The 18,273-nt window shown below is 46.4% G+C and overlaps 2 protein-coding genes across 5 annotated transcripts in view; one reads left to right on the forward strand and one right to left on the reverse strand.

Moving 5' to 3' along the window:
- Positions 1-6,374, forward strand: part of TRIM37 (tripartite motif containing 37) — a 124,495-nt gene extending 118,121 nt beyond the window's left edge. For 3 of the 4 annotated variants that reach the window (XM_004707015.2, XM_045299757.1, XM_045299758.1), the window contains one exon: positions 4,123-6,374. In XM_004707015.2, the coding sequence (XP_004707072.2) occupies positions 4,123-4,201 (79 nt within the window). In that variant the 3' untranslated portion in view covers positions 4,202-6,374. The remainder of the gene's footprint in view (positions 1-4,122) is intronic. The other variant, XM_045299755.1, reaches the window with a different exon arrangement.
- Positions 6,375-7,123: 749 nt separating this feature from the next.
- PPM1E (protein phosphatase, Mg2+/Mn2+ dependent 1E) overlaps positions 7,124-18,273 on the reverse strand; it is a 33,701-nt gene continuing 22,551 nt past the window's right edge. The window contains exons 4-7 of the mRNA XM_004707017.2: positions 16,759-16,947; positions 14,183-14,326; positions 13,871-13,964; positions 7,124-9,134 (exon numbers count right to left, since the gene is read on the reverse strand). Coding sequence (XP_004707074.2) covers positions 8,074-9,134; positions 13,871-13,964; positions 14,183-14,326; positions 16,759-16,947 — 1,488 coding nt within the window. The 3' untranslated portion in view covers positions 7,124-8,073. The remainder of the gene's footprint in view (positions 9,135-13,870; positions 13,965-14,182; positions 14,327-16,758; positions 16,948-18,273) is intronic.

An 18,273-nucleotide genomic window follows, 5' to 3' on the forward strand; every position in this document is an offset into this window, starting at 1 on the left:
CACTGGGAACTTGTTCAGGTTGGCTCTTGTCTGCGTTCACCGTGCCCTCTGTACCCCCAGCTTTATTAGTTAAGTCTTTTTGTTCTTTCTGGTGCCACAAAATGCTCCACGTTCGTCCTGTAGTTTCCCCAGAATTTACCACTTCTCTGAGGACTGAGCCACGTCTCCTGCTTGTAGGAAGGTGTTGAGAAACAGACTGGTGACAGCTGAATAGCAGTGTTACGGATGCGTCACTGTTTCCAGTCCCTCACTGCTAGTGTCGGAGAGGAGTGTGTGCATCCTTGTGTGCACACCACCAATCCAGTGCCTCGGACTGGACTCTGGAACTCCCCCGGTCCTCAGCTAAGTCTTTGTGTTAACGGTGACATGATTCATTCTCTGTGATATATTTACTTACTGTTCAATCCTAAATTATGAACAGAGTAGTTAACCTATTACCCGCCCCCCCCCCCAGCAGTGCTGTATGCAGTGTTTGTTTTGTTTTTGCCTTTAGCATATCCATGTCATGTTGGGACACTTTTCCCAAGTTCCTGAGGTCCTTAGGGGTAGGAGTTACAGTAGTTCCTTGGTTCCCATTCCCTTCCGCAGGATTGTGTGATTCATCTACAGTACAGTGAGATTCATCTGTTACATGCTACATTCCAGCCTCCCCCACACAGCCTGCTTGATTTCCCAATTTACATACATTAAAATGCACCCGGGGGCATGCAGTTCTGTGGGTTTTGTCAGATGCACAGTCGTGAATGTGCCACCATAGTACCACCGAACACTTGTCACCCACAAGCTTCCTTTGTGCCAGCGCCCCATTCCTTAACCTCCAGCCGCCATCCGTCTGTTCTCGATCCTTACAGTTCTCCCCTTTTCAGAGGGTTAGGGAGATGGGTCATACAATCTGTAGTTGAAGATTCATTGAAGACACAGTTGAAGATTCATCCGTCTTGTACGAGTCAGTTCTTCATCTGACCTTTAGTGCAGAGGGCCATCCCTCTGTGTAAGTGTACCCCAATTACTCATTACCCATTGAGGCTCTTGGAATCGTTTCCAGTGTGGGGTATTAAGAACTTTATAAATTGACTATTTTAACATGTCCCCAAGTTTCATTCTGTAGAACATTATATAGCTCAGGGTGGTAATGCTGGCTCGTGCTTAATTTTACAGGAGCGTTGTATGTGCAGACATCATGAGAAGCTGCCAACCTTTCGCGGAAGGGGTCGTGCCCTTAGCATTTCTGCCAGTAATGTTGGTGTCCTCATTGCAGTTGGCACTGCCATCGGTTTTATTTGTGTATTTAATTTTAGTCATTGTATTAGGTGTGTGGTGGTATCGCAGTATTAATTTGCATTTCCCTAAGGGCAGGTGTTGAACATTTCCACCTGCTTACTTGTCACGTGAATATCATCTTAGCTAAATGTTCAGGTCTTTTGCTTAATTTTTAAATTGGGTTTATTTTCTTACTGTTGACCTGTGAGTGATTTTTTTTTATTAACAATTTTAATTTGATACTCAGTGGAGAAATTTTATGACTGGGCAAAATCACTGTATTGAACTTAGAAAACATAATAATTCCTAATTTCACCTAGTAAAAAATAGAGGTTTATCCTAGCAGTTATTATAATATACTATGATGGAATGTGCCTTGGTAGTGATTATAAAACAGAAATAATTTGTGTGCAAGGGTATTCAAAATACAGAAAAATAGATCTTCAGTATCTACATGCAGTATTGGAAGAAATCATTAGGTAATGCTTGCAGATTTTTCTGTGCATTTGGAAGTAATATATGTAGATCTCTACTGTGTGCTCTGATAGAAAATTTTGGAAATGAATTAAATTATGAGGACATGCTGATAAGCTTGCAGCCCTAAGCCTCGGCTGTGTGTGTGTGTGTGTGTGTGTGTGTGTGTGTGTGTGTGTGCGCGCGCGCCATGTACCACAGAATATTTGTTAGGTCCGTTTTACACGTACAATTCAGTGGCCTTAATTCTACTCGACATGTTGCGCTCCTGTCGCTGCTCTCCCCTTCCAGCGTCCTTTCATCACAGCAAACAAACCTAGTTACCTACCTCTCGAGCAGTGGTGACTCCCCAGACTCCCTCCGCTCATCCCCTGGTCACCATTGGTTAAGCTTTTTTTTTTCCAATCATTTTATTGGGGCCTCATACAACTCATCACCATACATCCATCCCTTGTGTGTCAAGCACTTTGGTACATTTGTTGCCCTCATCATTCTCAAAACATTTGCTTTCAACTTGAGCCCTTGGTATCAGCTCATTTTTTCCTCCCTCCCCGTTCCAACCTTCCTCTTAAACTTTTTAACTCGCTAGCATTTCTAGTTCTACATATGTCTTAAAAGTGGAATCGTGTAATACTTGTTCTTTGGTGTGTGTTTTCCAGGCTCAGCCATATCGTAGCCTGTATCAAAACATCATTTCTCTGTGGTAGCATACTATTCCATCAGATGGATGTACCACGTCTTATCTGTTGATGGACATTTTGGTGGTCTATAGTGAATTACGCTGCAGTGGAAAAGGGTGTACAAGTGTCTGTGGAAGTTTGTGCTTTCAGATCGAGGTGTGGGAGTGCTGGACCATCCATACATTTAATCTTTTTGAGAAACGGCTAGCTGCTCCCATTCTACGTTCTCTCTGGTTAGCAAGGGGAAAGGTTCCAACTTCTCCTCACCACAGGGTTCAACTCCTTATTTGGTCCTAATCGAAATACAAAGGACAAGGGACTTCAAGAAGTCTGTGGGAAAATTCCATTTCTTTCTGTCAGTTCTTTTTCCCACAAACTCTTTGAGCCCTACTCATTATTTCATTGTGGTTTTTGATTTGTGTTTACCCTAATGAGCATCGTATCCTCATTTTTGTGTATCTTCTTTGGTAAAATGTCTATTCAGGTTTGTTTTTTTAATTCAGGGTTTTTTATCCGTTTTTTTCTTGTTTTGCTTTGTACTCGTTTGAGTTGTTAAGTTCTAAGAATTCTTTACATATTCTAGATATTAATGCTCTATCAAGTAAGATTTGCAAGTATTTAGGCCCCATTGTGTGTGGGGTCTTTTCACTCTGTTGGTAAATCCTTTGCTTTACAAGTGTTTAGTTTTGATAAGGTTTGACTGTTTTTCTTACAATTTTGTCTTGAGCGTTCATTTAACCTTGTGTGTTGCTGCCTAGAGAAAAAAATGGTCCTTGTTTACTAAATAAATTATACTGTGTCCCAGGTGTTTTTTGTTTTGCTTTTTAAATATTTAAATAGCACTTCCTTAAAAATAGTCCTTTGCTTTCATAAGCCTCTTTAAATATACCATACTTAAAAAAAACATCTCTTTGTGCCTCAGTTCTGTGGCTTGGAGTCCATGGGAAACACCGGTGAATAGGGGCTTGGCATCAGCACTGGAGGACTTGGGGAGAGGAGGAGAATGCAGGCTGTGCAGTGGGTTTGTTTTCAGATTGAATTCCATTGGCTTCTTGCAACTTTCTCCTTAGATGTGGTTGTCCTGTTGTATTAGTTTCTTATCTTTTTGTTTCCCGTTAGACTTCCCACCACAGCTCCCCTGTGTGGGTCCTGGCCTGTTTTAGGGGGGAGGCTGAGTGAAAGGGGGGGGACGACTCAGAGTGGTTGGATTCAGAGCTTCCAGAGTCACACTGTTGATTGAGGTGAGGAGCCTTTGGTAGGCTCCATTTTCTCCTGTTTGGGAATACAAACTCCTCCCCCATCCCCGATTTCTGTTCCCTGCTCCTTGCTCCTAACTAAACTTGTGGGGGGAAATGTATAAAATGAAGTTTATCTCCAGATCTTCTGGGGAAAATATTAGTGATAACAGCACTTAACTTTCCTTCTTTTTAACGCTCCTACTTAAAAAGTTTTAAGAAAACTGTCTCCTCGGGATCTTATTTTCTGTTCTGAGGGACTCTGCCCTGATGTCAGAACTATAAATGACTTTTCTCTGAATAAAAAGACAAGTTACTAGTGGTTTTAAGTTGCTGGATTTTATTAAGATATTGGCAAAATTTCAACATACTCTTTATCTGAATGAACAGTTTGAATAAATAAAATAACGTTAACTCAGAGTGAGCTGTAAAGTGGGTGTGTAAATTGATGAATTCGTTGCTTCACTCCATAGGAAACTCGTGGCAGAGAACTGTCAAAACAAAGCGAACAAAACCTGCCTCTCGCCAAGGAGCACCGAGGGTCAGCATTAACAGTGCCTCAGCTGTGGGTGAGGGAACACCGCCATGCTACGTTGGGAGATTTCTTAGGGAAAACTGCCGTGTCCCTGTGGAGCTCCCGGCCCGCTTTAGAGGAAGTGACCGGCTGGATCATTCCTGTTTGTCTGGACAAGGCATCCTGCTGGCAGTATTATCTTACTATTTTCAAAAGAGATCGTTAAGCCTTTCTCGAGTCAGAACCAAAGAGTGGACTTTGTTTCCTAGCATCAGTGGGTTTTACAAGCTGCTGGGGAGGGTAATGATGATGGATGAGTTGTGTGACTAACTTAGGGTTTGAAGAAAAATTGCCCCAAATTATGTGTGAGCAAAACTGCAGTATCCCATTAGGGCCTAGCTACTCAACGCTCTTCAAGTGAACAAACGGAAGACCCCGGGGGCACTTTGCCACGGAGCCTCAGGCAGCAGTGGGCCCCAGGTGATGGGAAGGCGTGCGGACCACAGCGGTGCTCTCGCTGAGGGAACCAGCCCCTCCTCTTCCTGTGCCCGCCCTGGGTGCACTCTCAGCTGTGGGTGCTGTCGGCATGAAAATGCAGTGTGGATGCTAGACCACTATAAATGTGGTCGGAACTGGACTCAGCGGGGACGTTGACGTGGTGACATTATCCTTGAAAAAGGTGTGACTTTCAAAGATCCTCCTCGCTTTAGTGAATTAAGTGCCAGAGTCACGTTCGTCCGACTGATTCCAGGATAATAGATGGCACTTCTAGGTAAAGAAAAGATATGCACACTCGTGTGTCTCTTGCCCATCGTCCATAGCATGATCCTCAGTGGGAATGAACAGTCCAGCATTTGGTGCTGCAAGTTTGCCTCACTCAGGGCTCCCTCGAAAGTACACATTTCGGAATCGGGGACTGACTCCCTTTGAAACTCACAGGGAATGCGCAAGGAGTTCAGAATGACTGCGTTGGTAGCTTGAAGTCTGATTCCCTAACCAGTACTGCACATCCTTGTTGACGTAGGTTTGACTATTAACTATTCTAACAAAATTTGTTTAGCAGGCAAACATGGATGCAGATCATGTGAAACTGAAAAAGGGCCAACACAGCAGCTCTTGAAGGATTGAGTGTAGAACTTTCACCATCACTAAGTTACACAATGGGTAGAGGTACAAAACACGTAGTTCAAAGACCGTACCTCAGCATTAACAGTTAATATATATTATATAGGTACTTTTACATCTGTCTAATATTTTTACAGTCACCAGATACACCATCATTAAGTACAAATTACAGAAATGTGTAGATACCATTAGAGGGGTACTTATTGCTTACGTCAGCAAGCAGCAAATAAGGGCACAGGAGTGAACTGAAGGGAACTAATTCCTGTTATCACCAGTGGCGTGAAGATATAACACTGCATTTCACAAAGCACTGCTGCTTCTCTGCTTTACAGACCCGAGCAGCATGTGTCAGACCAGAAACCACTACTTGAATATGTATTAAAGAATTTTAAAGGACTTAACCTTACAAATGGTACCTAACTACTCTATAAATATGTATGTTGTGAACAAATGAATAGTTGCTATTTTTTACAATATTGGTTTATAACCCGACCACGGGAACTACGTTGCTTTATTTTCTAGAGGGCTAATGGTATGAGAAATGGAGTCAATACTGCTTACGTTGTCGGAACTACAAAAGCCACACCCTTAGATACGTGGTCTGTGCCCATCCCAGGTTCATCCAACCAGTTTTTCCCCTCGAAGACACCCATCACTCTACCTCACTTTGCTTTCACCTTGTTGATTCTGATCAGAAACATTACCAATAACCAGCTATAGAAAAAGAAGGCATTTCTTTTCACGTAGCCGAGTGCTTTGGACTAGAACGTGCACCGATGTTGTATTGCCTCTGTGTTCTTGTTTTGTAGATAATTTGACTTGAAACTAGCCCTGCACCTGCTGGGTGTTAACAAGATGTAGGCTGCAGAGAGAGACGGATGTGAGTGAGGTCCAGGGATGGAGGGAGAGCCGCAGAGTGATGAGAAGATTCTAGTTCTATAATGGGAGTTACCTTTACTCAAGCTTTTTCAGCCATGTCACAAGACTTGAGAAAAGAAGAAATGGCTTCAAAGTCAAGAGAAAAAATACTGAAGATCTCTACTTTACATCCAAATTTTTAAAAATAAAGTCTGTAGATTGATCTGATCATTGTGAATATCAAGCTGGTTTTTTGGTTTTGTTTTTATTTTTTAATTTATTTACTTCCTGTAGGTATCCAAAACCACACTCACGGCAGTTGAGTTGATGCTGACTCATAGTGACCCTATACGACAGACTGTAACACTTTATTGGAGTAGAAAGCCCCATCTTTCTCCCAAGGAGCAGCTGGTGGTGTTGAACTTCAGGCCCTACAGTTAACAGCCCAGCAGGTAACTGCTCCACCACCAGGGCTCCTCTCCTACAGGTATGCTGGCACCCGCACCCAGGCATTTGAGCTCTCCAAGATGGGCTCGGGGAACATCAAGTAGTTGCAGTGCTATGTCAGAGCATGATTAAGCAGTGGGCACCTTTTCAGTGGGAGCATTGAGTGCATCTTAAAGCCTGAGCAACTTCGATCATTACAGAGGGCTGCTCCTCCACTGGGGTGGCTAGCCCAGGCGAGAAGTGAACGGGCCACACGGGGACATTCCTGGTCTCAGAGTCAGAGGGTGCTTCATTGTACAGGTGAGTTTGTTTGCTGTCTGAAGTAGTTGAAGATACACGTTGGGCTTAAAATTACAGGGAACTAAAGAGCAGGCCATTTTAAAAGGATCAAGTCTAAGTAAATGTTGAAATACAAAGACACAGCCTCTCTGTAGCCAGACCCCAGGTCCCTCCCTGGGACCAGCATTGGCAGCCTTCCTGAAACCTATTTGCTTCACTCCTTTGGGGAAGTAATTTTAGAGAAGTTAAAATTCTCTAAAACAGTTTTTTTATTTCCGACTCATAAAGGCCTTTGCTGTCTGCAAACCCAAAAAGAGGGGTGAGGCAAAAACCTTAAAAATACTATTTGGTTTGGTTATCTTTATAAGTGGCAATTTGATTCTAGCACATTTGTACCTGACATCATCTCCCGTAAGCCACTTTGGTTTTTTTCCTGAGATGAAGGTACACTGAAAATCACGTTAGCATCATAGATTCAAGCCAGGTGACAGCAATCTCCTACAATGACAAATAATAAAAATTCTGCCCAAAGCACCAAAATAGGTTATGAAGCTTCCAAATAACTATAGGCCTAGGAAAACTTTGTTTTAATTAAAAATACTTCATCATTCATCTTCTATGATACTGGCAGGAAAAGTCATTCAGACTCTGACTCTGTATTGTGCCCCAAGTCTGAGATCCTGGCCGCTGTCACTCCTTTTCGACATTTCACTGTCAGCAGTTAAAACCGTATGGCTTTTTGGCCTACTCAAAAAGGGGGTGGGGAGAAGGGGGCTCCTTACTTTCCCTGGGATTGGGGGGTGGGGGTAATTTCCTGACGAGGTTTAATTCTGCATTGTTTTCCATATCTAAGTTAGGCACATCAGACCAGAATTCAATTGCTGGGATTTCAGCACTATATCCTGACAGAAGCTGCCTCAAGCTTCCACTAGTGACGTGAAGGGGGGAAGCGTCGGATGTGGGGGTGGAAACACATCACAGGGGCCTGTTGTGGAATTTCAGTAGTGAAATCGCCAACACTTGCTTTTCGATCGAAACACTGTACTTTTGAGCTTTTCGAGACCTATTTACATGTGGGATTGAGCCTTCGTGGATTCGTGATGAAGCACACGCATGGTTCGGGAATGCCTGTCTTGTTTCTACTCTGATAATGGTGTTTCTCGGGGGGAGAGCTAGCTACCCTACTTGAACGGAAAAGAAGTTATATTTTATAGTTCCAGGGATGAGCTGAGGATGGGGTCTCATTACTCTTTCTGAGCTTCATCAGGTTCTCACCGGATCCTTTCCAACTATTGTGCCTCCATGGCAGAAAGCTTCTCAACATCCTATTTCTCCTCCCACTTCGGATAAGTGAGCACAGGCTAGTGCCCGTTCTGTGGGAAAGCTCCCGAGCCGAGAGGCAGGAAGAGAACTTGGCATTCAACCTGAATCCGTGCCGCTGCTTTGAGTAATGGTGCCGTAAGCGAGACAATCTAGAAACTCTCTTTCCCAGGGATTTGAACTGTTCGTTTTCCGACCTAGAACAGACAGCAGGAGACGAGCTCTCCATTCTGCATGTCTGCTGCCCTGTGGCGCCCACGTTAAACGAAGTGGGAAGCTCTCCAGCGCCACTCCATTGAGGCAGTGATGATTGGACTGACATTTCCTCCATCATTAGCTCATTAACAAGATTGGCTTTCTTTGGTGCGCCAGGACCAAGCATCTCAACTGGTGGCAAGAACTGGGCACCATGAGATTTGCTTGTTTCTATCTGGGTGAGATCTAGGTAGCCCGGGTCTTCCAGCACGTTGACTTGGGACCCAGGGCTCAGGCTAGTTCTATCAGTGAATGAACCCACGCGCCCGTCATAGCCTAGATCGGCAGGGGCTGAGCACTGGTGCTGAGGCCAAGGGCGTTTGCACTCTCCATGATTCTCCTTATCATCCCCACCATCTTCTTGCCCTCCTTGAAAGGAGTTCTCTGTCCAATCTGACTCCTCACTAACATTTACAGCTTTGTTTATGTCCCTCAGGAACACCACAATGACAGTGATGTTATCACTTGACCCAGCATCACGAGCGGATGCCACTAATTTATGGGCCACCATGCTGCTGTCTCCGTTGTTCTCCTTCAAGTGGTCGGACACAACTTTGACTGCCTCGTCAGGGTTCACGGTGTCGTAGAAGCCATCGCAGGCCAGAATGAGGTAGTCTTCAGTCCCATCCAACACCGTTGAGGCAGAATCTGCATCCCCACAGATGTATGGCTTATGCTCAGCATCTCCTGTGTGAATGAGAAAGGAGGGAGACCACTGGTTAAATCTTTGGTTTACAGTTAATGTCATGACTGGTCACATGTTGCTCGAAATTTACTGGAATGTTGTAATACACTAGTCTTACACCAAGTACTTGAATCCCCTGTTAATTGGAGGCGGCCTCCTCCTTACTCCCGAACAGCAGTCACTGGACGCAACACTCACCTCGCGTGGGCTCTGAGTCCTGTGTCTGCAGCCCTGCCTCTAGGCCTCGCTGAGCGGGGCAGCAAGCCGTGGCAACTATCAATGTGTTGTGTGCTGAAGGCGAGGCTTGACCTAATTGAGGTTGGACGACAAGTTCTCACTGGGAAAAGCCCAAAGTTCTGATCATTCTCCTCATTAAACTCATTATTGTTTTTCCTCTTTCACAATCAGTAGCTTCATGCTGTAAACTTTGTAGAAGTCCTGAGTTCCAAGGGACTTTCAAAAGAAAGGTCAGTTCCAACTCTTTCAAGCCAGGAGTATTCCACAAGGTCTCCCGCCAGGGACCCAGAAGGCAGGTCTCCTGGTCCTCCGTGCAGTGCAGGTGCTTTCTGCTTTTGAACACTGCTTTAGTTGTCACTCCTAGAGGCCCTGTGCTCCTCTTCAAGGACGATCTCTCTCGCTCTCGCTCTCGCTCTCTCTCGTTTCTGATCACCTCCACTCTCTTCTCTATTTATTCCTGTTGTTTCTTCCCTTGCTAATAATTAACTGGGAGAACCCTGAAGGACTTCGGGACTTTGATCTCTTTCCTGGCTTAGCGCATCCACTCAGACTGACACTTGATAGAAGCCTTGAAGGATTAGTTATTGGAGCAAAGAAGAGCAAGCCCTCACTGGCGGGAACAACAAGCAAAGACGCGGGTGAAAGAACAGTGTGTGGAGAGATGCGGCTGGAAGGGGAGGGTGCTCGGTGCAGAAGGGAGCTGGAGACTGGGCCCACACCAGGCCAGGCTTCTGTCACCAGAATATTGAGAAAATGGACCCACGGCCATTATTTGAAGCATATTCAGATCCAGAGCACTTCCAGATCTTTGGGGTGTGGTTTTCTTCACACCAGTATTTGGAGAGAGGCTAGCAAAGGGATCCTTAGCCTGTGGAGAGTAACCAATCAGTTCATGCCCAGAAGGAAATACCCATTCACTTTACAGCAAAACCGGTATACTGAGATTAGGGTATCAGAATTCACTGGCCAACGACGGAGGGAGGGAGGGAGGGAGAGAGAGTGGTGGGGAATCAAATATCTATGAAGTGCTTTATCATTTGTAAAATAATGGCATGTAGCCTAGTAGTTAAGGGCACTAGCACAGCTCTCTGATGGCTGGGTCCAAAGCCCAGCTCCCTCATTTGCTACCTGTATAGGCTTCGTCAGTGCAGATAAATGTACTTACTGAGAGGAAATTCGGCTATCTGGTATAGGCTCTGTCCTACCCAGAAAGGTTTCTCTTCAACATTTTGCATCCCTGTCTAAATCTCAAAATGGATAGTTCTACCAGCACCAAGGTGGGCCCCAAACCTATCCAGGAAGTTATTGGGGCACCTGGAACCTCAGATGATTATTTTACTATAATTGTTTTATCTGTCAGGTAAGAAACTTAGTCTTTGGTCCTGTAAATTCCCAGCTTCTCCCCTTCCGTCTCCGAACCTGTAGCCCCTGGTCTTACCCTAGGCCCGTCGTTTCCTCCAGCAGCCCGCCCATCCTCCTCAAGCCTGGTTTGGATGCCGTGTCCCCCATTGATCCATGTTGCTAAATTTCCCTATCCCCTACTCTACCTGACTATATTATTATCTTCATTATTATTTTCTGAATTCTAGCTCTAAAAATAAATGTGATCTGAGTCATCCTGTTCCCAAAAATCTTGTTTTAGTGCTTCAATTAAAAGACTACTGCAACTGTTAGTTTGGAACAGAACATACAAAGATCTGCACAGAGAAAATGCTGCCAAAATTCTGGCTTTTCACCTGCTCTTCTGTTGGGTGTCAAATTCATGACATTTCGCCCCCAAGTTTGGTAGGAGGGCATGAATATACATTGCATGATAGAAACGGCAGCATCCTTTTGTCTTCGTCCTCCTTTCTCCATATGCTGGAGACATAATGTGCCGCTGTCGATTGGGGGTCAGGAATCTGGAGGCTCATGGGAAGGAGCCATTGAAAAGCTTTTCCTTTGAAAGCTCCAAGTGCCATTCATTTCCTAGGTAGGACTGAACCGTGGAACTGTGGATAATAAGCAATGGGCTGCTAACCACAAGGCTGGTGGTTCAAATCCACCAATCCAGACAGCGGGGCTGTCTGCTCGCATCGAATATGACAGCCGCAGTCACTATGAATCCGAAGCTACTCGATGGCAAGGGGCTTATTTGGAGAATAAGATACTCTCGAATCCCACCGATGGTTTCGTCATTTTAATATCCCATGTCATTTTTTCAGCCCATATTGTGGCCTTTGTGGCACTTTGCTGCCCTGAGACCCTTCTTACCCTATGCCACCCTGCTTCTATGCCCAGTCACCTCTGGTTTCCTTCGCTGGCCCCTCCACTTACCGAGACGTTTCACTGAACTTACTCGTCCTCCTGTCTCTCCTTCAGACTTCTTTCTCGCACCTGCCTCTTTCATTTTCCAGCCACACAGATTAGAAGCCTGCAAGTTAGCTTTCCTCGACTCCCACAGCCGGTCCATTTCTGTCTTGGACCTGTACACCTACCCTCTTATTAGCCTGTAATGATGCGGTCGTCTTTACAGAAGAGGTTCACCAGGTCTTGCTTCCACCTGTACTTACTAGGGTTTCCCAATCTCGTACTGACCCTTTCCATTTCTCACCCCTTCCACCCTCTGCTCTTTCTGAGCTGTCCTGTGTCTGTTCATCCCCCCGCCCCCGCCAGGGGCCTGCACACCCCTCTGCCTGGGCTCCCACCCAGAAGCCCATCCTTCACACCCAACTCCGTCCCTGTCTCTGGCACCTCTGTTGGCTCCTCACGTCCTCAAGGACAGCCTCCCTTGCTGTCAGTTTGCCTTGCCGGTGCTATATTTTTAGACACAAGAAAATGGGAAGCACTCTCTAGTAAGTAGGTTCTATAACTAGTATTACAGACTCTTCTCAACACACCGACAGAGACTCCAGGTGAGGTCAAGAGGAAGGGGGCTTGGGTGTTCTGACTCTATCTATGGGTGGATTTTAGAAGTGAGAAAGTCCCTTTAAGGTCGACTCCAAAGTTCCTGATAACTCCCCAGTGCAAGGGAAAGCCAACACTTAAATTTCAGGAGGTATATGTAGAACCTTGGGAGAATCTGTTTTTCCTTCAGCCTTCTGCTGCTCAGGTTCGGGCCACTTCACAGCTTGCCTGCACCTCCCCAACGAGGGGGAGGCACTCCAATCGGTGGTGAAATGAAATCAATCTTCTTATGATTTTGTTCATGTTCTGGAATTGGGGGGCAATAATAAATTACACGTGGCAACCAGAGCGAGTCCTGATTGTCCATGCTTTCCCTGTATCCAGTCACCTCATCTCTATCGGAAGGCAGCAGATATGCATATCACCCATATTGACACACATACTGATTCATCCTTTTAGAAGATCCAGGAAGTGAAGCTAAGCCACGAAACCCAGATAATAATAAACCCAGCATCCTAAGGGAGACAAAACACAAACTGAGAATCCAGAGCCTTTCATAAGTCCTATCAACTTGGCACTTTGTTGTTTTTAAGCAGTTCCATTGGCCTGCCCGGTCCTTTGCGGGGCTTCGGTCCCGGGGAAGACAGGTTCTGGGAAACTCCAGGGTTATCTGGCAAGTAACTGGTGGCTGGGTGCTGCACCCTTGATTCTGACCCACAGCGCCCTCACGCGGCAGAGCAGAACTGACTCAGGGTTTGCCAGGCTGTCACCTTGCAGAAGCAGATCACCAGGTGTCTGCCACAGAGCCCTGGGGCTCCGCCTGCTATCCCTGGGTCAGCAGTCAAGTGCTCAACCATTGCACCACCAGGCTACTTAATTGTATTTTACAGACAGAAAATCGTGTACTTTTTTTCTATTCATTTACTCTGTATTTATCTTTCTAACATGCATTTTAAAAGCTGAAAGGTATTAAAAGCAAACACTGCCATCAAGTCAATAGCAACTCCACAGCGACCCTCTGAGACAGCAGAACTGCCCCCACTCGTGAGTTTCTGAGACGGCAACTCTTCTCTTCGCGGGAATGGAAAGGCTCCTCTTTCAAGGCATAAGCAAGGTAAAATAGGTGAAGAGCCTTCCATTCTCTGGAAGTTTCTGATTAAGCTAATCAAGACCCAAAATGGAGTGAAAGAGACTCACTGTGCATTTAAGCAGTTTGTGTAGCAAAGATCAAAGGCTTCAATGACTGGTGAGTGCAATTCACCTGCTCGAGCCTTTTGGTTAGAGGAGGTTGGCTGCTCTGTCCACGCAGAGGAAAAGCTTGGTGGGTCCCAATCCCCCGCCCCTCCCCCCAGCCTAAACCATCGAGAACCCTGCGAAGCACAGTTCTCCGCCGACACTCGGGGGTCACCATGAGCTCAGAATCGGATTGATGGCAACTGCTGCTCATTTCCAAATTGCCAAGTTAGTCAAAGCCAGGTGAGTTCGATCAAAGCATTGTTTTTTAAAATAATAATCGTAAGCACTCTGCTCATGTGTGTGATCTTCGTAGGTGCCTTGTATTGGCATTAAGGTAGTGCGCTCGAAACGGACAGCGGGAGCAACAGAAATGTCCTACCAATGGCTCTGGACACCGACAGGCTTCCGTTCACCCTCCAGGCACCGAACCAGACCACACAGCCGCCCAGGGCCTCGATGCGCTGCTTTTCATCCTACATGGCAGTGCAAGAAAAAGAAGCGTGTCACTGGAATCGGTTTATTCATCTGCCTGTCAGCAGAGTCGCGTCAGTACGCTACAGCTTCCCAGCAAGGTTCTGTTTCCTCCGGCCGCGGCCGCTGCTGGAGGACGCCGTCACTGTCACAGCCGAGTGAACCCTAACAGAGGAGCACACCGCCTCTGCGCACGCCCCGCAGGAGAGGCCGCACTTACCTCTCTGTCGGGCTTGTGCGGCTTCATGAGTTCAACGGCTTGGCCCTTCCTCACAAGCATCACCTGCGAGTCGCCCACCCAGGCCACGTGCAGCATGTTGCCTCTGATAAAGGTCACCACGCCTGTGGTCCCACATCTTAAGCTCTGAAAATAGTCCAGATAGAACTGCCATTAGTGACGATAAACAGCCACGACGTTCTCATTTAATGGCAATGTGTAGTTAATCAAAACCCTGCCATTGGGAACTGGACAATTAGTGATGCAGTTTCACAAGCGGCAGTCATGTTAATGCATTTTCATGCGCATGCGTGTTTTTATGTGAACAATACACCATCCACCTGATCCATAAGGTATTGGAGGCAGGGAAGATGGTTAACAACATTTGACATTCAGGTAGGTATCACAGGTCAGGTGATTGGCACATTAAACAGAACTACAGTTATTATTCCTGACTCCAATGCTCAGTCCACTGTCATTCCGTAAACATGCCTGTGTTCTGGTCTCTGTTTTGTTACTGACCCAACTGTGGGGTGGGGGAAGGCCGTGCTTTACAAATCAATACAATAAAAAGCATCTGATTGATACAGACCAAGAGCTCCGATGCCCTGGCTGTTGAGAGCTCAGGGGTGACATGCATTCATTCCCTGGAGGGCTGTGATACTCACGCCTTTTTAGAAAAAGGCCTCCCCACAAGATTTTTAAAAGTCTTCGCTCTTTGGACATTGCACAGAGGACTAACAGCCTGGAGCTATTTCAGCACAATAGTTCAGTACCTCTGCACTTCAGCTCTGGATACTTCTCTGCTAGCTGTACTGAAAGGACATCTCCATCTGACATGAGTCACCACCAAATGATCATGACTTTCTGTTACTAAGGACCTGGCCTAAATTAGAACCAATGCGTCAAGGGTGGTAAAAGGCCCCCAGTGAGAAAAACAACTTCTCATTTTCCCTATATGGGGAAAGTTTGTTATAAATCCTCACCCACCAATAAAACGTCTTCCCACACAGAACATTCAAAACCGCAGCCCCTGGAATACATGATAAAGACACTTCAGTGCATATGCCCTGGAGAGAACAGGAGGCAGGGCCGCTTCACAACAGGAATAGCTCCTTGCTTCCCAGCAATTGGCAGCCCAAGGAGGAGCAAAGTAAGTGCTGAGACCAAGCCAGATGACTGAAGACTGTCAAGAAGGACTGAGCCACACCAGGATCCATAATCATCATGAAAGCCAAGACTGTGAGCACACAGAAGGTGAAGAAGACCATGTAGCTCTTAATCTGCGTGCCTGGTCCTCATAAGGCTGCGAGCCAGCCTCTAGAAACTCGGAGGTCCAAGATGGACTTGTCCGTCGGCCCCACCCCTTGGTGCGGACCTGAGAGGTCACTGTCATTGGATTTGCATCCTTCTCCAAACTGGGAACCCCAAAGGGAAAAGGAGAGAGAGATGATGACCCTTGCTCCATTCCAGATAGTTCTGGGTATTTGTTTCCTTCATCCCAAGGCCCACCATTGCTTTACAGCACAGCTGTGAGATCAAGTAAATAGATTAAATGATGACCTTCTTCAGAAGGCAGGAATCTTATTTTCTCTAGGTCTATAACATTCTATAATTACTTTAAGGGCTTATTTTGGTCTTTTTATTGGTCCCTAGTTAAAAATCCAATATACAGTTAGTAATTAATTATATATCAGTACCCAGAATGACTAATTAAATCAAAATCTTCGAGACCTATGTCATTCTCTCAGAGTAGGAAACGTGGCTTTGATTAACCTTAGCAGTGTTAACGAACTAGCTCCGGCTTCTCTGCCTATTAGAGAGAACATCAGATCAGGGATCATCGAGAGCCATCCTCCCCAATTATGTTTCCCCTCAAGATGCCAAACAAAGCCCTGCCTCCCACCAAGAGCCAGGTGGAGGAGTGAGCCTGGCTTCCCCTTCCTTCTGAGACCTTTGTTTTAACCACATAGCCAGAGCTTGTCAGCAAGGCAGCTGAGAGAAAGGGCCCTCGTCTGAAGCTGACAGGCAGTGCTGGGTAAGAAAGAGTTCACCTGTCAAATCCAACAAAGGAGCTTTCCTAGAAAACGGTGAGCTCTTGAGAATTTCTAGACAGGACAGCCTAGTGCTCCTGCGAAACTTGTTCCTGAAAAGAGAATTGGACTTCACAACAGGATCCAATCCCGTGGTCAATAACGCAATTTGGATGGGAACTTCATGGAATTCCTGCCCAACCCAAACAAGACTCACTGCCATCGAGGCGATGTCAACTCATGGCAACCCTATATATGAGACAGGGTAGAACTGTCCCTGTGGGTTTCTGAGACTGGAACTCTTTACGGGAGTAGAAAGCCTCATCTTTCTCCTGCAGAACGGCTGGAGGGTTTGAACTGCCGACCTTGAGAGTAGCAGCCCAACAAGAAACCACTATGCCACCAGGGGTACTGGTGAATGAATACCTGCTCAGAAAGAGAAAACCCAAAAAGCCCATTAAACACAGACCAACTTCAGCTAGGCTCGTGCATTCCTGAGATGCATGAAATGAATGGGAACCCGGGAACAGCGAGTACAAGGCATACCTCCCTAGCTGCTTTCTGCACAAAGCGCTCATCAGTGACCCTGAAGGCCCGGCACAGGGCCTCGGCAGGATCATGGGGAAACATCTCCTGCCGGACTAAGTTAACGTGGAGATGAATGGAGGCGTAAATGGCTGCATCCACTCCACCGTGGCCATCAAACACGGCAAAGTAGGCTTGTTCCTCCTGGTCCTGTCAACAGAAGCACAGCCAACAGTTAATGGAGTTAGGACAAGCTTGATTCAAATGAGCCCCGCCCCTGGAAACACTGTACCCCCTCTCTGCTCCTCCGCTGCATGTGCTGCCCAGATGATGAGACGCCTGTTTCCCTTTTCTGACTCCCTGATCAATTGCTGAAATACCTGCGGCACTAGGGCACCTGTGTTTACATACCAGAAGAGTGGAACACACATGTCCAATAAGCTCAGGCTGAAGAGCCCCTTCTGGGTCAAACTTGCCCTGTGCCGTGGAAACCATCCACAATATTTGCTTCAAAATGGCTGGTGCAGGTGGTGGGGGAAGGGGAGGAAAGGCGGTCTGAGGAGGAATTGGGCAGAACTGTTAGGGATTGAGGGCTTGTTTCAAAATGCAAGTGCTTTAACCATAAAATCAGGACCAGAGAACAAAAAGAAATAGAATGCCTCCCAGCACCCGGCCAATGACGTATGGAAAATGCATCATCGAAAGCATGCACATAGGGGGACTTCTGAATCCTAACCCGTCCCTCCAAAACCGTTCCTGTCAGTCACACTGAATTCTCACCATATACAGCAATTCAATGGTCACACTAAGTTCTCCCCAGAAGTAGTCTAGTTAGCCAAACCGGAGCCACACGCGATGCCCAAATGCCCTGAGCGGTGGACAATTTGTCTCACTCCGTGATCTAAGATGAACTTCACACTTCCTGGCCCACCCACTCCCTGAAGTTCAAAGCCTGTGGGGTCTTCCAAGCCTGTGCTCGGTCTCTACAAAGGAGTCCGAATCATAAAAGTCACATCTACGCATCAAGTAGTTTGCGTCTTCATCAAGTGTCTGTCTATCAGGTGTCCCTCACTCAGGAGCCGGGTGACGCACTGGTCGCTCACTGGCTCTGGGCTCCTGGTGGGCCACAGTGCGTAACGCTTTTATTTGCAAGTCATCATTTATTTTTACTTGGGCTCAAGGAGCCCCGGGGAAGTTCAGACCCTGTTATTGATTCTTCAACAAATCCTCTGATTTTCCTGCATTTGTTTTCTCCCCTGTCGGGTAGGAATGAGGTGCGTCTCCCAGGGACTACTAAGAAACAGATATATCTATGCTTTGAAACAATTCTTTTACCAGACAGTGCTACATTTGCACAATGATCAAGTCGACATGTCCAGGGAGTAATGATGTTGCGACTGCCTGTTGTTAGGTACGGTCGAGGTGGTGAGTGGCCCCGTCTCTGCCCAGAACGAAGCACTGCCTGGGCCCCGGCCATCTTCACAGTGGCTGCCGGGTCTGAGCCCAGAGTTTGCAGCTAACGCGTCCATTGACATC

This window comes from Echinops telfairi, unplaced genomic scaffold, assembly GCF_000313985.2.
Source record: "Echinops telfairi isolate 266 unplaced genomic scaffold, ASM31398v2 ScPeMD7_7458;HRSCAF=8496, whole genome shotgun sequence".
NCBI classification, from domain to species: Eukaryota; Metazoa; Chordata; class Mammalia; order Afrosoricida; family Tenrecidae; genus Echinops; species Echinops telfairi.